Genomic DNA, 18,382 nt, shown 5'->3' on the forward strand with positions numbered 1-18,382 from the left:
CGTCTTACCTGAAGCTACTGCAACATTCTGAATGGTCCAGGTAACAGCTCCTCTCACTGAATTTTCACAGAATAGAAAAGCCATTTACAGCCTGCTACTGCTGCCAAAGGTTTTCTCAGCATAAGAGCTCAGAGAAGTAACTGAAGTTAAATCTTCAAAGCCAACTTCACAGGTAAAAGGGGCTTTCAGAGCTCAGAGAACAGGGTCACTGAACAAAGAGTAACAAATAGTGAACAAATATCTTACTTGACTCATGATATTCTTTCACTCAACAAAACCCCGTATGGCAAGCAGGTTGGCAGAGCCATGGGCAGAGGCTTGAGTAGCACCATTGTTAGAACAAGACACAACAATGCCTCTCGGATCAGCATCTCCCACCACCAAGCCCAAGTCTTAAGGCAAATCTAGCCCAAACTGCCAGGAAAGATAAACAAAATAGTGCTTCTCTGTCCCAGGGATGCTGTCAAGTTTGTTGTTATCTAAACCACTTCTTAGATGAATGTTGTCAAAAACAAGCATCCCATAGGAACACATTCTGTGAGCTACTACATAAATCAATGAGCAAGGGCAACAGCAGAATTCACTCAAGAGCAGAGAGAAAATTCCCCTTTAGTGCAAACCCAGTTACTCTTTTCCCGGTTTTTATCTAATTGGTCATATGCCATCAGCCTTAAAGAAATATTTTCTTTTTAAGTAATTGGACTCACTGCCTTCCAAACACACATTTAGTGTTTCTGAGCAGACACAAATATAATAACAACATAAGAAAAAAGACAGCCTGTGCAACCTTATACTTCATTTTCCCTGCATTACCTGGTTTAACCTCAATTTTCTGTAGCTGTAATTAATGCCAAAGGTGCCTCACGGGCCACATATTGCTCAAGAACGACAGGCACAGGGCCACCAGACAGGCAGTAGCGTTGTGTGCCCACTAAATTTAACTCCATTGCTGGCAACCTGCAGACAGACAGGATCTTTGTAAGTCTTGTCAGATTGCAGCTCTCTCCTTTGTCTGAAGCAGAAAACACAGAGTCTATTAAAACAAGATCTTCACTGCAAAAGCTTATACAAACAAATCACCATGGAGAGTACTAACTTTCAAATTAATACCTCCCTAGTTCCTCCATCCTATCTGTCCACATATGGACATATTTTAATCTCAGAATAAACGAGACCTACTCTGTTCTCGTAAACTACTTTGGACTACTGTACATGTGTCAAGGGATAGGATATGCACCCACAGGTTACCCCTGGGTACCAATATGCTGTGGATTCACAGCTGAACTCATCCTCATGATAATTTCTTCACTTTTCTGCAATGTGATAAAGTAGCTTGAGGTTAAAATCATTAAAGAAAAAAGAAAAAAAATGAAGTGAATACTACTATTGGACTACATACTGGATTAGGTGAGGAAAGCGTTGTGCTAGATGATTTTGAAAGTTTGCCTTCTGGCACGCTTTTTACTTTTTAATGTGTCTGTTTAAAAAAATCCAGAGATAAATTAAGGTTATTTGCTTACACAGACACATTATTCTGAGCAGAGACAAGATCCTGAAGTTCATTGGCTACTGTATCTAAAAAAGACATAGCAGTCTCTCGATCCCTTCTAACTTGACATATGCCATTTTAAATCTCACAATGCTTTTGTGAAAATTTAAATAGAAAATAAGCCACTCACACCGGATCTGATTTATCCTGCCTTGCATTGCTCAGCACATTGACTTACCAAGAAAAGTGCACGGTCGGATTCAACTCAAACACTGATTTCAGAGCTGATAAAAGAAGCTGTCCCCATGGTGCTGGCCCCTGTCCATGGCAGGTGCACTGGCAACTCAGATTTCCCCTTGGTGCTCAGCCAGTGCCTCAGCCTATTATTTATCCTATGTTAGCAGGAACCATCAGTGGGGATGAAAGAGCAGCTCAACTTCCAAATTTACTTCCAGCCTTGAGAGCAGCCAGATTCCTCTCTCCTGCGGGAGCCACTAGATAATCCAGCTCACAACTTGCTGAACAGGCAGGCTCTGTCTGGGGCAGTCGCTATGCCCATGTACTCAGGAGTTTCTTGTTTTCACTATATGATTTCTTGACCATTATGATCACAGACAAGACGCAATGGTGGATAATAAGGCAGTTCCTATGACAGCACTTTTAAGGTGTTTGCATCCTGGTTGGTCCCATGCTGCTACAGAGGTGCTAGTAATAATAATGGCCATATTTAGCTGTTATACAGCACTTGTCTCTTTAGAATTTTTCTTAAGAAACAAGGGTGGCAAGAGCTTTCCTCCCATTCTAAACACAGTGAAACGGAGGTAACAATGAAATGAAAATGCCAGCAGCAATGTGAGGCACAAAACCAGGCCCCCTGCGTCCTAGCTAGGGGCTTCAGGAAACACAGCCAGGAAGCTCCATATCCCATTACCCATATATTGAGCCACTGAGTACCCCTGGCAATGATCTTACTTTTCATTATGGAGTCAAAAATAAAACAAGCCACAGGGCTCTAATTCCTCCTGCAAGCCAGAAACACACGGCCAGAAATTTCTATGGCAAATGACACACTAAAAAATGCACCGCAACACAGAGCAAAGCAGCAGGCAGCCCATTGAGATGCCAGAGCCATGGTGTCACTCATTATTCAGAGAGCTGGACAGTGGAAAGCATTACCTCAACTGCCACAAAACAGGTTGGCTTGCTGATTAATCCAAAATGCTGCTGTTGAGATGAGTGACCTCCTGGTCACCAGCCTCCAAAAGCAGAATAAAGGATTGTAAAGGCTCAAAACTAAGCCATTACAAATAGCTACCTTCAGTCCTCCTTAGGTCTGCAGACAGGCTCAGTGATCTACAGTTGAAGCCTGCTATTTTGTGCAGCCTTTCACAGCAATGTAATACAGCTTTGAAATTCAACTTCTTAGTACTAAAAATTAAAACATCTAAAGCACCTGAATTTCATACCTTTTTGTTTTGCCAGTATGAGAGACCAAGGACTCAACAGCCTTCTTCAGAGTGAAATACCTATGAACTTAAACATGCCTATTGTCCATAGCTCTGTACTTCCTGTCAGTTCTAAAAATAAGGTTCAAAAGTCTCCTCAATAATCCCAAAGAAATAAAATTGTATGCCCTGCTACTCTCCAGGTGGCAAACAGCACCCAATAGGGTAGGTAAGAAAATCCAGGTGGTTTGGTTTTGGGTTTGTTAAAGCAATTTAAGAAGACACCAAGAAACCATGAGTGAACCAGAGCAGAGCTGCAGCTGTTGAACCCAGAATTACAGTTAATTTATATAATTATTTTGGTTTTGGATGCAGCCCAAAAGCACCCTAGGAACTTCTCTGGAAACACCTGCTAGCAAACCAAAAGTAGGTCAAGCTTTGGGCATGTCTGCCTCTCCCCATATGCTGCCCCTGCACCCCACATCTGCTCAGCACTGCCTGGATGCTTCACTAAGCCAGCACGGAAAGGAACACAGGGAGCTGCTCTCCCCCATGTCCAGAATCAAACCATCCTCTCCCCATTGTGGCATGGCACCTTATCCTGACCAGGGGCTGACACTCAGAACATTCCCCACAAGGCACAGCCCCAGCTGCCCAGCACCTCACTGCACACCCATGTGGTCCCTCAAAAGCTGAGAAGGCAGCTGCAGCAGCTTTAGAGACAGCTGTGCCCCCTCCACATGGCTCTCTCACAGCTGCAAAGCCCTTTCCCAAAATGGTCATAGCTCCTCCTGGCTGCTCCAGAAAATGTGTGTGTCCTGTCAGCCCCCAGCACGGCTGCCCCACAGAGAGGCACAGACACATCCCCGAGAGGCGATATGCTTTATTCTGAGGGGTGAAGGGCACGGAAAGGGAGCTAGGTGGACAAGGAAGATGAGCTGTGGGGAAGGTGTTTGCAGGCTGGCAAGGCCAAGCTGGGCAGCACTAGCAGGAGGTGAAGGTTTTCCAGAAGAAGTTCTTGCAGGGCGCCTTGCGGTCCCGCTGTGAGAGCTGGGCAAGCCGCCCCAGCAGTGCCTGCTCCTCCTCCAGCTTGCCCTCCTCCTCCATATCCGGGAAGGCTGCCTCACGCCCCATATCTGTGCCATCCAGCAGGCCTGCCAGCATCTTCAGGATGACATCCTTGCGGAGGGTACTCTGTTCCTGTGGGCAGAGAGCAGGGAAAGTGAGGGATGGCAGGCTCGTCCCCCATGGCTGTTGAGATTCAAAGCATGCAAACATCTCCCAAGGGGGTCCCTTCTCATTCCCCTGCCACATCTCAGAGCTAAGAGACAGCAGAACCATGCTAGAGCTGAGAGATCCGTGGCTGCAGAGGCCACTGCAGTCTCCCATCCCAATCCAGCTCAACCAGTTGGACCTTCATGTGCCACGTTAGAGCTGGAAATGAGCTGCTAATAAATAAGCTTGAATTGCTGTGAAGGCCTTCACTGCAGCAATAATTAAATTTCAGTGTATGCCAAGCTGCCTCTGCTGCTCTGGCTGCCCAGCCTCCACCTTGGGAAGGTCAGGGAAGAGGCACAGTGTTCTGGGCAATAGTAAATTAAGCTCATGGTGGGGGTTGTACCCCACGGTAAAATGCTGAGAATTAAATGCAACAAGGAGAGGGCTGGGTTGATGGGGAGAGGGATATCCCAAATATCTGAAACAAAACGTTGCATCAGTGGAGACAGGCAGCTGTACTTCAAGAACAAGAACCTCTAATTCCATAGCCTGACCCTGGGGGAAGGTAGGACAGAAAAAGAGCTTTTGAGCACCATCCCTTTGCTGTAGCAACACACAGGAGAACAGAGCCTGTGGTTTGGAGCTTGAGGGAATTCTGGCAGTACAAGCTATAAGCTACCATGTTTGTTTTAATTTTTCATCCGACAAATCTGAGGAATTACCTGGTCTCTGTGACTCATTAGCAGAGACAGCTGCTACTGGCCAAGCTGAGACAAGATCTGTTCCTGTCAAACATCTATTTCCCATGCAGATGGGAATCTTGGAAGCAAATTTCCATGCCACTCTTCACAAATACCCCACACATACTTCTAGGGCTGCTTTATCTATCTGCTGGATTTGTCAGCACCAGCATTTGCCAAGGACCACCTTGTGAACAACTCAAAAGATGGATAAATACAGGCAGGAGAAATTGTCTTGATTTTACCTTACAGAAGGTTTATGGATATTTTAAATCACTTTCTTAGCTCTAGTAATTACCCCTGTTATCACACAAAAGAAACAGGAGGAACAGAAAAAAATCCACACTATATCTCTGGCAGAAGAAAAGATAGGCAAACCAGTTTGTGCTCACCCTGATTCCTACTCCTGTGCTGCAAGTACAGAAATGTCTTGAGCCTTTGGGAGGGGGACTGGAACTGTGGAACCCAGCTACATGTGTCTCCTAGGTCTCATCTTTCTTGGAAGCATCTTTCCCAGCTTAACTGCTGTTTGGAAATTAACTGTTCCAAGCAGAAACTGTATCTTCAGACTCAGGGGTGGGGAAGGCACAGCACATGTTAGGGGATACTTCTTGTGCACGATTGACTATGGCTGCCAGTGAAAACCAGCAGCTCTCCCCCAGCACTAATCCACTGCTCATATCCTTTCTGCTTAGAGCTGTTCTGAAAGTGATCAAGCCTCTCTTGCACCAGAGAGATCTCAGCACAGCGGGTTAGGGCAAACCTTTGGGCGGTTGCTTCACTCCCTGTGCTACATCCATCAGTGACTCAGAGTGAACAGATCTGCCTTTTGCATTGCAATGTATTTTATGGTGGTTTGTTTTGTAAAATCCTGACATTTTTCATACTTAAAATATTTGTCTGTTACACCAGTGGTGACTGGTGTAACAGACAAATTGTTGGGATTGGTTCATCAGCATCCCTGAGTTTTTCGGTTTGCAGAATGTTCTATAATAGATATAATGAGTCTCTTCAATCATATCAAGATTTTGTAAGCAAGTGTGTAAAAGACCAAGAGCCATTACACTTGAATTAATTTTTACCAAAGACTTATTTAGCAATTTATTCCCTGTAACTTGTTTCTTTTCCCCAGCAGCTAGGATTTGCACCAGGAATTTATTTTTTATGAAAAATGTGTTTACATTTTAAGTACTGGATTTGTATTGTAAGGATGCAGAGATGAAAGTTTCCAGTTATACCCAGAAGGGTTAATCCCAGGCAGCTGCAGGAGCCCTGATCTCTAACAGAATGTCAGCTCCTCATACTGCCTATGGTTCTGTCCTGCAGCCAGTTTGTTGTTAATGGGATGTGAGCCCGCTCCTGAAGTACTAACATGCCAATGGATGAGCTGGAGCCATCACTAAGACAGAGAAAAACAACATGGATATGCACAAAGGAGAAGTTAGTGCCTGTGAAACCACCACGGGGATCCCTCATTTCTCTAGAATAACAGCAGCCTTACAGATATAGCCATGTTCAGCACCTAACCAGAGCTCAGAGGAACATCGGGGGTAGCAGGGAATATGCAGGTGAGAGGACTGCAGGGCAAGGGCAAGCAAAATGGGGCTTGTGATTAGGTTATGCTATGATTTCCTACCCCTTTGGCCTCTTCGAGAAATAGCACATCAAAATAAAGTTATTATAGCATTCTAGACATAATATTAGGGTTTTGCCAGTTGGTACAATAATTATATTGCCATAAGTTCTGCCACTGCATAGAGCTATGCTGCTGGTTGAGAGCATAATTATCCTAGCAGAGGTATGTCAGTATAACTCCTCTTCACTCCAGAAAAAGCAAATTTATTTATATGTAATTACTTCATTTATTATTCCTCTATTAATTTTCTACTGAGCCCATCTTTTAAACATTTGTCCTTCCCATGAGTCCTATTTAAAATACCATCTCCCTTGATCATTTTTACCAATTATGTATCTTCTCTCTCCCTCTCTAGTAGCTTGCTTTATTCTTTCATGCTCTACCCCTTCAATAATGTTTTCTCCTTTCCCCTCCAATCTCCTTTTTACCAGTTTTCACTTAGCTCAGACTTCACTTTTTCCAGCTCTCTGGCATCTCTCCTGGTACCTTTCTTAAATCAGCTGTCCAGCAAGCCGTAGTAACAGCTGAGGTTTTGCAGCGCGCAAAGCTGTAATGCCTTGGAATGTGGACAAGTGGAAAAGCTGCATCAGGTACAGCCTACTTACCCTTATTCTCCTTTCCTTGGCTCTATCCTGCTCCTACCCAAGGCATGTTGTACTCACCCTGGTGCTCTGCAGTCTCTCCTCCCTGGGCAGTGCCGTGGCTCTCACGCTCCACACCAAAAGCAGCACAGACACCAGGCTGGCCACCAGCTGCATGATGCACAGGCTGTCACTAGTGCTGAGTGAGAAACACTGGGAGAAGGAGCTATTGCTGGTGTATCTCTTCTGCCTCAGACAATGGTTGCAGTCCCTTTTATAGCCCTCTCCCAGCCTGGTAGATGACGCAAACAATTAAGTCTATATCAAAGGCAAATCAGGCTTTGGAGAGGTTGATAACATTCAGCTGCTTGAGCGGGATACTTCAGTACTTCTGGGCTTTCCACATGCCAGACCTGCAGAGGCTAAGGAAGCAAAGGTCTGGGACTCCAGTAACAGGCTGTTTCTTCATGTCATGAAATTGTAGGCACTATCTGTGTCTCTTTTACTTAGCTGAGTTCTGTTTGGGAAATAATGATGGGTAGAAGAGGCCACCAGCTTGCACAAACCTCCAGCCAATGCTGGATGATTGAGAGTGAAGTGGTAAAACTTTTGGCCGCCGGAACTTACCTATGGCTTGATTGATTTAAATGGAAACTAATGAGACTGAAAGCCCTTCCCCAAAAGTGTTCCCTGCTCAGCACACGAGCCCTAACTGTGGGAGCAGGGCATGACATCTGCAGGAACACCACAGCCATGGCATTAAAGCCAGCAAAAACAATTACTAAGTAGAAATAGTTACTCACCCAGTCTACCAAATGAATCTTTGTGGCTCATCCTCAAGGGGTGACCCCACTCCAGGCAGGGATCTCCACACAGCCCCCAAGCACTGGGGTCAGACACTGCCCAAACAGCAGAAGACAAGAGGTTAATGAAGCTTTTTGAACACTGCCTTCAGAGTGGTTCCACAAAATGCCCATCAATGCGGATCTTTAAATAAAGACAGCTTATACATATGCTTGCAATAAACTTTTGTATGTTATTTCCTCAAATGCTTCTGCTTTAAAATAGATTTATATTGGAAGTGTTTAAACAAGCTTTGACATGAACTCTGCTCCCAGCCATGCCTCAAGTCCTAAGGAAGAGCTCGATATTCTCACACTCGTCCAAGCTGAGGCAGCTGTCACGTAGGGAGGAGGTACTGCTGCAGAGGAGCAGAGATCAACAGCTACAGGAAATCAGGCAGGAAAAACTCTGTGCCTCCCACTCATGCCAGTTCAGCGAGCGTTCAAGTCCTGCTCTCACCTGCACAAACTCCAAGACTCGTCATGGGTCTGTTTTACAGATAACCGGGATTGGTTTGGCGCCCCTCCTCGCCTCGGGGCCGCCGCAGATTGAAATCAGAACGAGTTAACTTGGTGACAGCACAGCTGTAGATCGTGGACATCGGAAGACTCAATAGAATTCCCCCATCCCTGGCTCAGGACAGCTCATTCCCAGAGTAGCTATCCCCGGCACGGCAGGAACAGGGCGGCCGAAGGAGAGCGACCGCCGTGTTCTGCACCACCGAACGCGCTCGGGCGGACACGGGGTGAGCAGGGGCGGAACCGCAGCCCGCGGTGCCGAGCCTGTGCCGGGGCCCCGCCCCTGCGGGTACCGCCCGCAGCTCCCCCTCCATCATTCCCACAGCTATTAGAGATATTAATTGAGAGGAAATTCCCATTTTCCATTATTTTCTAGACAAAATAGAAAGGGGAAACCTTGACAGTGCTTTTTTATGGGTTTTAATTACAGGTAACTCCTTGCCTTTTCATCATCCTAAGGTTTAAATTGGGAGGGAAGCCCAGCTGTCCCTCTTTTTTAATAGTTTGAATAGAGGGGGAAATAAACCCTTTTTCCATCACTGGAGAGATACGAAGTGATGAAAACCCCTCTTTTCCCAGTATTTTAGGGGATTAAATTAAAGGAGAGAAGCCATTCATTTGACATCGTATCAATTTAAGTGGAGGCAACTGCCCTGTTTCCTCATTTTAAGGGATTTGCTTAAAGGAAGCTCTACCTTTTTCAGCATTTCAAGGGTTTAAAGCTGCATTTCAGAGCACTTCTACCCATGCCCCAGCACCCAGTATTTCCAACGGGAGTGAGCCCGGCACATACGTAATGCTAACACCACCCAGCAGTCTGCTATTTTTCTTATTTTCATTTATAATGTAGAGAGCCCTGATTAGAGGTCTCTATGAGACACCATTCTTATCACTACTATTCTTCTCCACCTTTATTAATCACAGGCGGAGTGCTACTTAGTAATCACTAAGGAATTATTATGCAATTATAGTTATCATATATATTATATATACATACATTATATATTATATAACTTATATAATATATATTATGTATATTGCTATTTATTATAACACCATAAGGCAATTATGCCATTATGCTGCTCAAACATAAAGATTTGCTTCTCACCGGTTTTTCGCTCCATCATTCTGAGTCATCGTAGCAAAAAAAGAAAACCTTATCCTTCCCCTGAAGAGTTTTCTTCTACATGGAACCCTTAACCTCAAATTTAACTCAGAGGAGCCAAGCAGCTACATTCCCTCTGAGGGCTTTTATACCTGGTGGGATTTGCCGCCTCCCCTTTCCCAGGCATCATGGGAAAAAGAGGCGGGCCCAATTAGGGGTATATTAACCCCAGTCTGTGCTAAGGGGAATTATTCCCTCCAGGGGAATTTTCTGGGCTAAAGAGCTCATCTCTCATTTCAGCAAAGAGGATCTTTCAGCTTACTTCTTCCTGCTGTCAGCAGGTATCTTTTGGGCATCTAAAGCAGCAGAGGTTTTGAAGACAACTTGAAAAAAATAGTATTCAATACAGGGAGTATTTAAGTTCATGATTTTGGGTTGTGGGTTCAGTGGTGATAAGATGCTTTTATAATGACTTTTCTTTTGGGGTTTTTTTAGGAGGATTGCAGTTTCCTGAAGTTCTAGGTCACGTCAAGTATGGTACTTCAGATTCTCTCAGGAGATTCATCGTATCACAAAAGGGAGCCGCCCCCACGGCAGCTTTTCTTAGTACCCGATGGGTCTCCTGCATGGATTTGCATCGGAGAGATAAGTCAAGGGCCACGATCCCAGAGGGGATCAAAGCAGAGCGGTGGGTTACAATTCACACCAGTTAGGGGCTTTGAGTCAGCTTTGGGGATGGGGCGATTCAAGAAATGGCCCCTTAGGCCGTATAGAGGGAAAGTCTCACTTTGACTCACAATACCAAGGTAGGCAGGGCAGAGCAGTCCCGGGATGTGTTGTGTCACTTGTCTATTGTGCCTTCTGGGCCTGTTATCCACGTCATACTTCTCTTGCCTCAGTCCTTCTAGGGGCTTATTGGAAACCTCGTCGTCACTCTTAGCATCTCCCCCTTCCTTGGCCCAGAGCTGACGCTGTCACACCTTTAATTTGGGAGCCCAGCACGCATCAGAATCGCATCTCTCTTTAGAAGTGTGAGTCGGATGTCTTTTTAGGTCTTGTTCTGAGCTGTATTGCTGGCTCTGTGCACCAGTGATTCATTACAGTGGATAAGGGCTTGTACCGATTCAAAGGCAGGCAGAGGATTCTAACCGCAGGATTCTCAGGCGTTCATTTCTGCAGTTCTTGCAACTAGTTGTTCTGTTAACATCATTTTCCTCTGGGGCTGTATGAGCCTGGCAGGCTCGACTTTGGTCCCATCTCAGTCATCTCATTTAGCCTTTTCTTGGTCCTCGTGAGGACTTTCTTTTCTCAGAGTTTTCTTTCCCTGTCGTGTCCCCTTGTCTCTGGTCTTGTGTGTCACAGGTGTCTGGGTGTATTTGGTCTGGAGCTGCTCTGCCCTGCTGCTCAGTCTGGTTGTAGGCGTTTAAGGACAAGTCCTGGGCACTTGTAATTTGAAATCTGTAATACGGGGTGTAGTTGGAATCTAGGTGGTATTCCTGTTTTGACACAAGATGTCTGGAGCTGTGAAGTTACCCTGCAGCACTTTGACTTTTTTTCCTAACTTTCTTTCAGATGCGGACGGATTAAACCCGTGGCAGAGAGCCCCATCCCAGATGAGGGGGTTTACCCCGAGAAGGTCGGTCACGGTTTTTCTTTGCAGCGGAGCTGGAACCGGTCACTGTGTTACAGCTCTGTTCTTTGTCTTTATTTTTAGGAAGTAAAGCTGGATAGCAGCAGTGAAGGCAAAGTAGGTGCAAGGTGAGCATTGACCAGTAGACAGAAGCAGTTGTTATTGCTGGGGTCTCAGTTTCTGGTGTAACTGTAATCCCTTGTTGTTTTATTTTAGGTGGTGTACTTGCAAGATATCCCAGCCCAGGATGCCAGAGGACAGGTGCGTGCAAGCTCTAAGTGTGTTTTGCTGTTTAAGTCCCTGGTTTGTTGATAATCTTTGGTAATCTAAGATCAAATAAAAGAACCACATCACGAATCCCACCTTGCGGATCGTGACACGAATTGGCATCACGGACAGGATTCTGAGAGACAGAAGGGGTTGCTGGTTTGTCATGCAGTCAGTATCAGAGGAAGAACTTTTCGCTTCAGCCGCTGCTAGCCTGCCATGCCGGTGAGCAGCGTCTAGAAAGCAAGGGAGGCGACTTGAATTTCTCACAAACTGCACACGCCTTGGTGAAAAGCACCCCACGCTCGTTTGAGTGCTCTGTCTTCAGAATTTTACAAGGGGTCTTTGAGTACAAGAGGTGGGACTGACTGATTTTTCTTCTGTTGAAGTCCCTGCTTTGCTGATAACCTTTTGTACTCTAAGATCAAATAAAAGAACCCCATCATCAATCCCACATATTGGATTGTGACAGTAACTCAGAGTGCTTTTTTTCTTTTCTGTCTTTGCAGGTGTTGCTGCTGCCCCAAGCATGCCGATGAGCAGAGATGAGCAGGTGCGTTGGCATTTATGTGGGGCAATTCATTGCTGAGTGGTATGCAGTACTATGCTAAGCATGTACCTTTTCATTTTGCAGGTATCCTCTGGGAAGTCTCTGGAGTCCAATGAATATTTGAAGTGAGTCGGGGCAGCGGTGCAACGGTGTCCCGGGCATTATTCTTTGTCAGGGCAACAGTTACATTTTCTGTTTTGTTGTCTTAGGTTCCGTGAAGAAAGGCGGAGCTGAAGTTCGTAACCGGCTGCACTGAAGCTGGCGTGGGGGACATCTCGTCATCCACATCCTGTCAAGGATGGGTTTTGTCTGATCATCTTCCAAAAGAAAAGTGTCATGGCTGGAGGTTGAGAGCAGGGGAAAAGCCTTTATAATCACTGGAGGCAATTCCAAGTTAGCTTAGAGGACAGAGCTGTAGTGGCATGGGCCTCTCTGAAGCCAAGGGAGGGGGTTTCTTCTCAAGCTCCCCAGAGCCTTTGCCGGCCAGGGCAGTTCCAGGCCACTCCTGGTTGTCATATGTTTCATGTCGTTGGCCACATTAGCCTCTCGACATCATCGTGGATTTTTTCGTCTGAGGAGCCGACCTTTGCATCCACAGCTATTGCCATGGTCACCCAGCAGCCGTGACCTGTATTTGCTCGCCTTGTACCGTGACCTGTATTTGCTCGCCTTGTACCGTGACCTGTATTTGCTCGCCTTGTACCGTGACCTGTATTTGCTCGCCTTGTACCGTGACCTGTATTTGCTCGCCTTGTACCGTGACCTGTATTTGCTCGCCTTGTACCGTGACCTGTATTTGCTCGCCTTGTACCGTGTTGGCTTGGAGCTGCCCTGCCCTGGCACATAGTCACAGTTAGGTAGAACAGTTATAAAATATTAAAGTTCCTCTTTTGTATGAGGTTTTGTGTAGAAAATGTGTGGGCCCAGAGGGGGGCTGAGTCCTAGCTACCCTGCAATCCCTCAATGACCACCTTGTGTTGTCTTGCAGGTCTCTGATGGCTATTTTCTGGGAATCCACCATTCAATGTTGAGAAGCAGCAGACAGAAGAGGTATCAGGGCATTTTGTTCAGCACAGTGTTTCAAATAAGGGTTGTGGGCACTGTGTAAGTTAGAGTCTCCTGCTGTGTGTGAGAGCGTGTCTGTCTGTGAGAGTCAGTCTGTCTGTGTCTGCTTGTGGGTGACTGTGAGTGTGTGGGTTGACTGGTTCTAACGTTGTGTGTATGATTTTTCCTTTTCAGCACTTCAAACTCATTTTTAAGTTTAGAATAAAAAATCTCCAGCCGGGTTATTTTTTTTCCCCCCGGCTGGATTTTTTTTTTCCTTGGTTCTGGCCGGTCTGCGAGGCAACTTTCATCGCCAAAGTTTGGGCACGGACCGGGGTTTTTATCAGGCAGGGTGATTTTGAGGCTCCCGGGAACCAGGTTCCTGAGGACCGCCGACAGCAGGGTTATAACGGAGCAGTTGAGAGGAGAGTGACAGTGAGTTTGTGTGCAAGCTGAAGCCGGCTTCTGTGGTGAATGAGTATTGTGTGTTCTGTGTGCTCCTTCTGGTTTGGGATAGCAGTAATAATAAAACAGAATGTATTGAACTTTTCAGAAATACATAAATGGTTATGTTATGATGGATTTGGCTTGTATTGTTCTGTCTTTGTAGTTGCTGCTATGTTACTCTGGATGTGAATCAGGAGTTTTTCAGTGTGTACATGGATTGTACTGTATAGCATTTGTATCTGTGTTTGCATTGGTATCCAGTTTTTATGTGTTTTGCTGCAGTGTAAATAAAAAAAAATTCATTCAATGAAGTTGAATAAACTATAATAAAGATGATCCCCCTGCCCTCCCGCCCCCCCCCGGCTCCTGGGTTTTTGGTGTGGTTGAGTCATTATTTTCATTCTATTTCTTGCTTTTCTTCTCACTTTGCTTTTCAATCTCTTTCTAACTTTATTTATGTCTTACTTTCTCTAAGTCTGTGTCACTGTTGCTCACCACATTTTTGTTTCTTTTCTCTCCAAGTCTAACCCTCTTTCCTTTCTTTCAGAGTTAGAGAGATTTCTTTTCATTCCAACTCTACTTCCTTTCCCTTTACCCCCAAGGTAGACAGAAAGGAAATTGAGTTGATTTCTTTCTACTGTAACTCAGAGTTACAGTGAACAGAAATTGCCTCTGCTTCCTTTCCCTCTGACTTGGAGAGAAAAGAAATTGAGTTTGTTTCTTTTCACTGTCCCTCTATTTCTTTGCACTCTAACTCTGTTTCTTTTCCCTCTAACTCTGAGTTAGAGAGAAAAGAGAGTTTGTCTTTTCACTTTATTTCTTTTCACTTGAACTCTAAGTTTGAGTGAAAAGAAGTAAACTGTATTTTTCCTCTCTAACTTCTTGTTTTCCTTTCTAGCTTTAAATTTAAAAAAGCAGCAGTAGAAACATTCAGTCTCTGGGGGAGTAAAAAACCAATTTAATTATAAATCAATACCATTTACTCCCTAGGAGGCTGAAACCTTCTACTGCTGCACCAGATCTATAGTTTTTATTCTTTTCATATGTACTATATACAGACCCTAAATACCCCTGCACATCCATACTGACCTACTGTGACAACCTAACCCACCCATATTAAAACCACCCAAACTCTACCACCACCTAATACCCCAATTACCCCTACACAACCAGTTCCACCACCCATCACAGCACCCCATGCCCAAGCATATCCCCCTCCTCTGCACCCCCCCCATGCCCAAGCAGACACCCCTCCCCTGAGCACAGTACCCTGTGTCCACACCCCACCTTCCATCACTCCACCCTGCCCATAAGCACCACCCCCCATCAGCACAGCACACCCCCTAGCACAGCCCCCATCACCACAGCACACCCCTAAGCACCCCCCCCACAACATCACACCGCTCTTCCCCCCAGCACCACCCCCAGCCCAATGTCACTGATGACAGCAACACCGCTGCCATGTTCACCAAAATCATATTACCAAAATTTCCAATAAATCACTCATGAATAAAACAAAAAAACCCTTTAAGAACACAAGCACAATACCGCCCACACATCCCCCCAACAGCAGCACAACAAAAAACCCCTCACACAAACACACGATCAGTCACAACCACTGGCAATCTGGCAGGCGCAGCACCAGCGGGAACCCCCGTCACAGGCACTGCAGTAGTGACCAGAAATCCATCACGGCAGCCACCTTAATCCACCACACCTCATCGGCACATGCGCACCACCATACCATCCACTAACCAACCCACACAACCCTCCAAAAAAGCCACACCACACGTGGCCGCCAAAACACGCATGGCACAGCATCCGAAAACCACACAAATGTGCAGCACCACATTTGACCAGAAATGCATGAGCACAACCATTTTTAACCACAAATAAAGGCACATCACCATATTCAACCCAAAATGCATCTGCAGACCAGCATATCGAACCAGAAATACACATGCACCACCATAGTTAACTAAAAATAAATGCACAGCACCAAATCTGAACCAGAAAAACACAACCACCACCATTTCAAGGGTTAGTGTTATGAATAAGGTCAGGGGGTCAAAGGTCAGGGGGTAAAAGGTCAGATGTCAAAGGTCGTGATCAAAGGTCAGGAGATCCAAAGGTCAGGGGTCAAAGGTCACAGTCAAAGATCAAGAGTCAAAGCTCACAGTCTCAAATGTCAAAGGTCATGGGGTAAGGGGTCAACAATCACTGGTCAAAGGTCACGGGGTCAAAGGGCATAGGTCACGAGGTCAAAAGTCAAAGGTCACGGGGTCAAAGGTCACGAAGGTCAAAGGGCAAAGGTCATGCAATCAAAGGTCCCGGGATCGCAGGTCAAAGGTCAAAGGCCAAAGGTCATGGGTCAAAGGCCACGGGGTCAAAGGTCATGAGGTCAAAGGTCAAAGCTCATGGGGTCAAAGCTTACAGAGTCAAAGGTCATGGGGGTTAAATGTCAAATGACAGGGGTCAAAGGTCAAATGTCAGGGGTCAAAGGCCATGGGGTCACATATCAAAGGTCACGGGGTCAAAGGTTGGGGTCAGGGGGTCAGGAGGTCATGGGTCTGGGGTCAAAAGGTCAGGGGTCAAAGGTCAGGGGTCAAAATTCCAGGAAGGTATTTCTGGGACCTGCCCCCCTTTCTTGTTGCAGTAGAGCTCCTTTTTGGGAGGGGGTCTAGACCTAGAAGGGCTTCCAATAAAGCAAGGTGCTGCTGTCCAGGGCAGTTGGAGTTGTTCTCTGCCTTCTTTGGGGGTGAGGAGCAAAGGCTGAGGGGGACGGGGTGGAGACTGGGGGGCTCCCGTGTCCCTTGGGGCACGCCGAGGTCCCTGCGAGAGGGAGGCACACGCTGTGCTGGAGGAGCAAGGTGAGCGGGGAATGGGGAGGGCTCGTGCTGGGTACCCTTGCCCAGAGAGGACCCCAAGCTGCCAGGAAATTCCCTGGGAGGGCTGGATGCAGAATCCAAAAACCTGTGGAGTTGTTCTGGTTTTTTTATAGGTATTGGCCCTCTAGTGTTATGATTTTGTTTTGTCCGTAACAGAAATAGGTTTGGTTTCCACATGTATTAATTGTGTGTAAATTAGTGTATAAAATACATGTAAAATCACATATTAAAGTCTACAGATTGAAATTCATATGTATAAGTTCCATAGAGATTAGTGTGTACGGCGTACCAGTGTTGACTAATGCTTTATATTTTTGTCATTCTGATGTGTTAGGTTAATGAATCTACATAGTTTAAAATAACAACAAATAGAAATTTAAAGAAACCCATAAAAATAGAAAAATATAAAGAGAAATATATAAATTCATAATAAATTTATAAATTTAGAAATAGAAATACATATATCAATAGAAAATCTATAATATAGACGTAAATAAATATGCACACAAAATATAAGTAATATTATGTATGTTATTGTAATATAATCTATATTATATATAAGAATATGTATAAAATATAAATAACTATAAATCTAAGTTTAAAAAAAATATTTAAATACAGTGCTTTAATATTAAAGGGCTGAGGTCAAGGGCAAAAGCTCAGAGATCAGGGGTCAATGGTTAAAGTGAAAAGTCAGGGGATTCAAAGTTCAAGGGTCACATGTGAATGGTCAGGGTTCAAAGATCAAGAGTAAAGGGTCCAAGGTCCAATGTTATGGGTTAATTTTTCAAGGTTGTGTGGTCCAAGGTCAATTATCAGGGAATCAAACTTCAAAGAGCAGAAAGGGTCAAAATTCAGAGGTTAAGAGTAAAAGGTCAAGGGTCAGGGTCAAAGGTGAAGGGTCACAAGTTGGAGGTCAATGCCAGGGAGTTGCAGGGAAGAGGAGTATTTCTAAACTTTATCCATATTTCCCTCTAATTCTGGGTGTTTGGATTTCATTTGTGCTCGTCAGGATAAGCCATAAACAAGCCCCTGAACTCTGCATCGATGTGTCAAACACTTCCACAGAAAGGCAAGTCAGCAGTGATTCTAGAGGAAAAATTGGAGGTGATTGTGGGTACGGAGGATGCTGCTGAGCCTGAGATCCTGGCTCTCTCCTGGAGGCAAGACACCTTTCACTCAGAGAGAGACAATGTATCGCTCCCAGGGCTCTTTGAGTTAGTTATGCTAAACTGTTGTGCCCCATTGGTGTTCCCCCCTGCTGTCCCACCCCGATACAGGTATCTCGGGCTTCCCCCCGCCCCTCTCCTCTCCTATAAATATCCCGGGTTTTTCCCTGTTCGGGAGATTAGCTGTTGCTGGCTCCCTTCGCCGAAACTCTGCCTGAATAAAGGTTTGTGCTTAGCGGAACGCTGGACCAGCTTTCTCGTCCCTGCTTCCTGTGTCACGCCGCTGCTGAGCTGAGCTGGAATCACTCGACTGCTGCTGAGCTGAGCTGGAATCACTTGACTGCTGCTGAGCTGAGCTGAAATCACTCGACTCCTCGAAGCTGCTCACACGTGCTTCAGCCCAGCCCTTTTCAGGGCTGTCTCCAGAGAAGTCGCAGTGCTCCGGGCTTTCCGTCGCCGCGGCAGGTGATGGCTTATGATCCATGGGGAATTACATTGGGAATTATGAAACTCAGACACATGGAATTGTGGAGGTGGAATTCCATTTCCAGCCTTGGGCACCAGGAGGAGGAGAGGTGTCCTCATCCATAGCGAGGAAAGCCTGGTGCCCCAGTGTGTCAGGTGCAGGGAATGAGCAACAAGTTCATTCTGCCCCTGCCCTCACTCTTGGGGTGGCAACAGCACAAACTGAGCTGTGAGGATGATGAGGGCTCAGGGAAGCCCCAGGTGTGAGCAGCGATGATGAGGAGGGAGCGGGTCCTGCCTGGGGATGTTTTAGGGGGAGGGTTTCCCTCAGTTCACTTAGGTATGTG

General features: G+C 45.7%; 1 protein-coding gene and 1 long non-coding RNA gene across 3 annotated transcripts; one reads left to right on the top strand and one right to left on the bottom strand.

The window, feature by feature from the left end:
* Positions 1-3,802: 3,802 nt before the first annotated feature.
* On the bottom strand, positions 3,803-9,711 carry CORT (cortistatin). 2 transcript variants are annotated; one of them, XM_005530470.3, is made up of 4 exons: positions 9,579-9,711; positions 7,913-8,008; positions 7,191-7,322; positions 3,803-4,134 (listed from the first exon to the last, which is right to left on the bottom strand). In XM_005530470.3, the coding sequence occupies exons 3-4, from the start codon at positions 7,284-7,286 to the stop codon at positions 3,919-3,921; spliced, it is 312 nt and encodes a 103-aa protein (XP_005530527.2). In that variant the 5' UTR covers positions 7,287-7,322; positions 7,913-8,008; positions 9,579-9,711; the 3' UTR covers positions 3,803-3,918. The 2 variants fall into 2 exon arrangements, with proteins under 2 accessions (XP_005530527.2, XP_014114672.2); XM_014259197.2 differs by lacking the exon at positions 9,579-9,711 and adding an exon at positions 8,412-8,690.
* A 132-nt stretch (positions 9,712-9,843) lies between these two features.
* LOC148182614 (uncharacterized) lies at positions 9,844-13,824 on the top strand. The gene is made up of 7 exons (XR_015774489.1): positions 9,844-9,916; positions 10,071-10,263; positions 11,148-11,211; positions 11,290-11,333; positions 11,422-11,466; positions 11,982-12,025; positions 13,011-13,824. It is a non-coding gene; the product is annotated as an uncharacterized LOC148182614 (long non-coding RNA).
* The last annotated feature ends 4,558 nt before the right edge of the window (positions 13,825-18,382 follow it).

The sequence above is a fragment of the Pseudopodoces humilis genome, chromosome 24, assembly GCF_049639895.1.
Source record: "Pseudopodoces humilis isolate 2021_Gansu_Grassland_sample_001 chromosome 24, ASM4963989v1, whole genome shotgun sequence".
Taxonomy (NCBI): Eukaryota; Metazoa; Chordata; class Aves; order Passeriformes; family Paridae; genus Pseudopodoces; species Pseudopodoces humilis.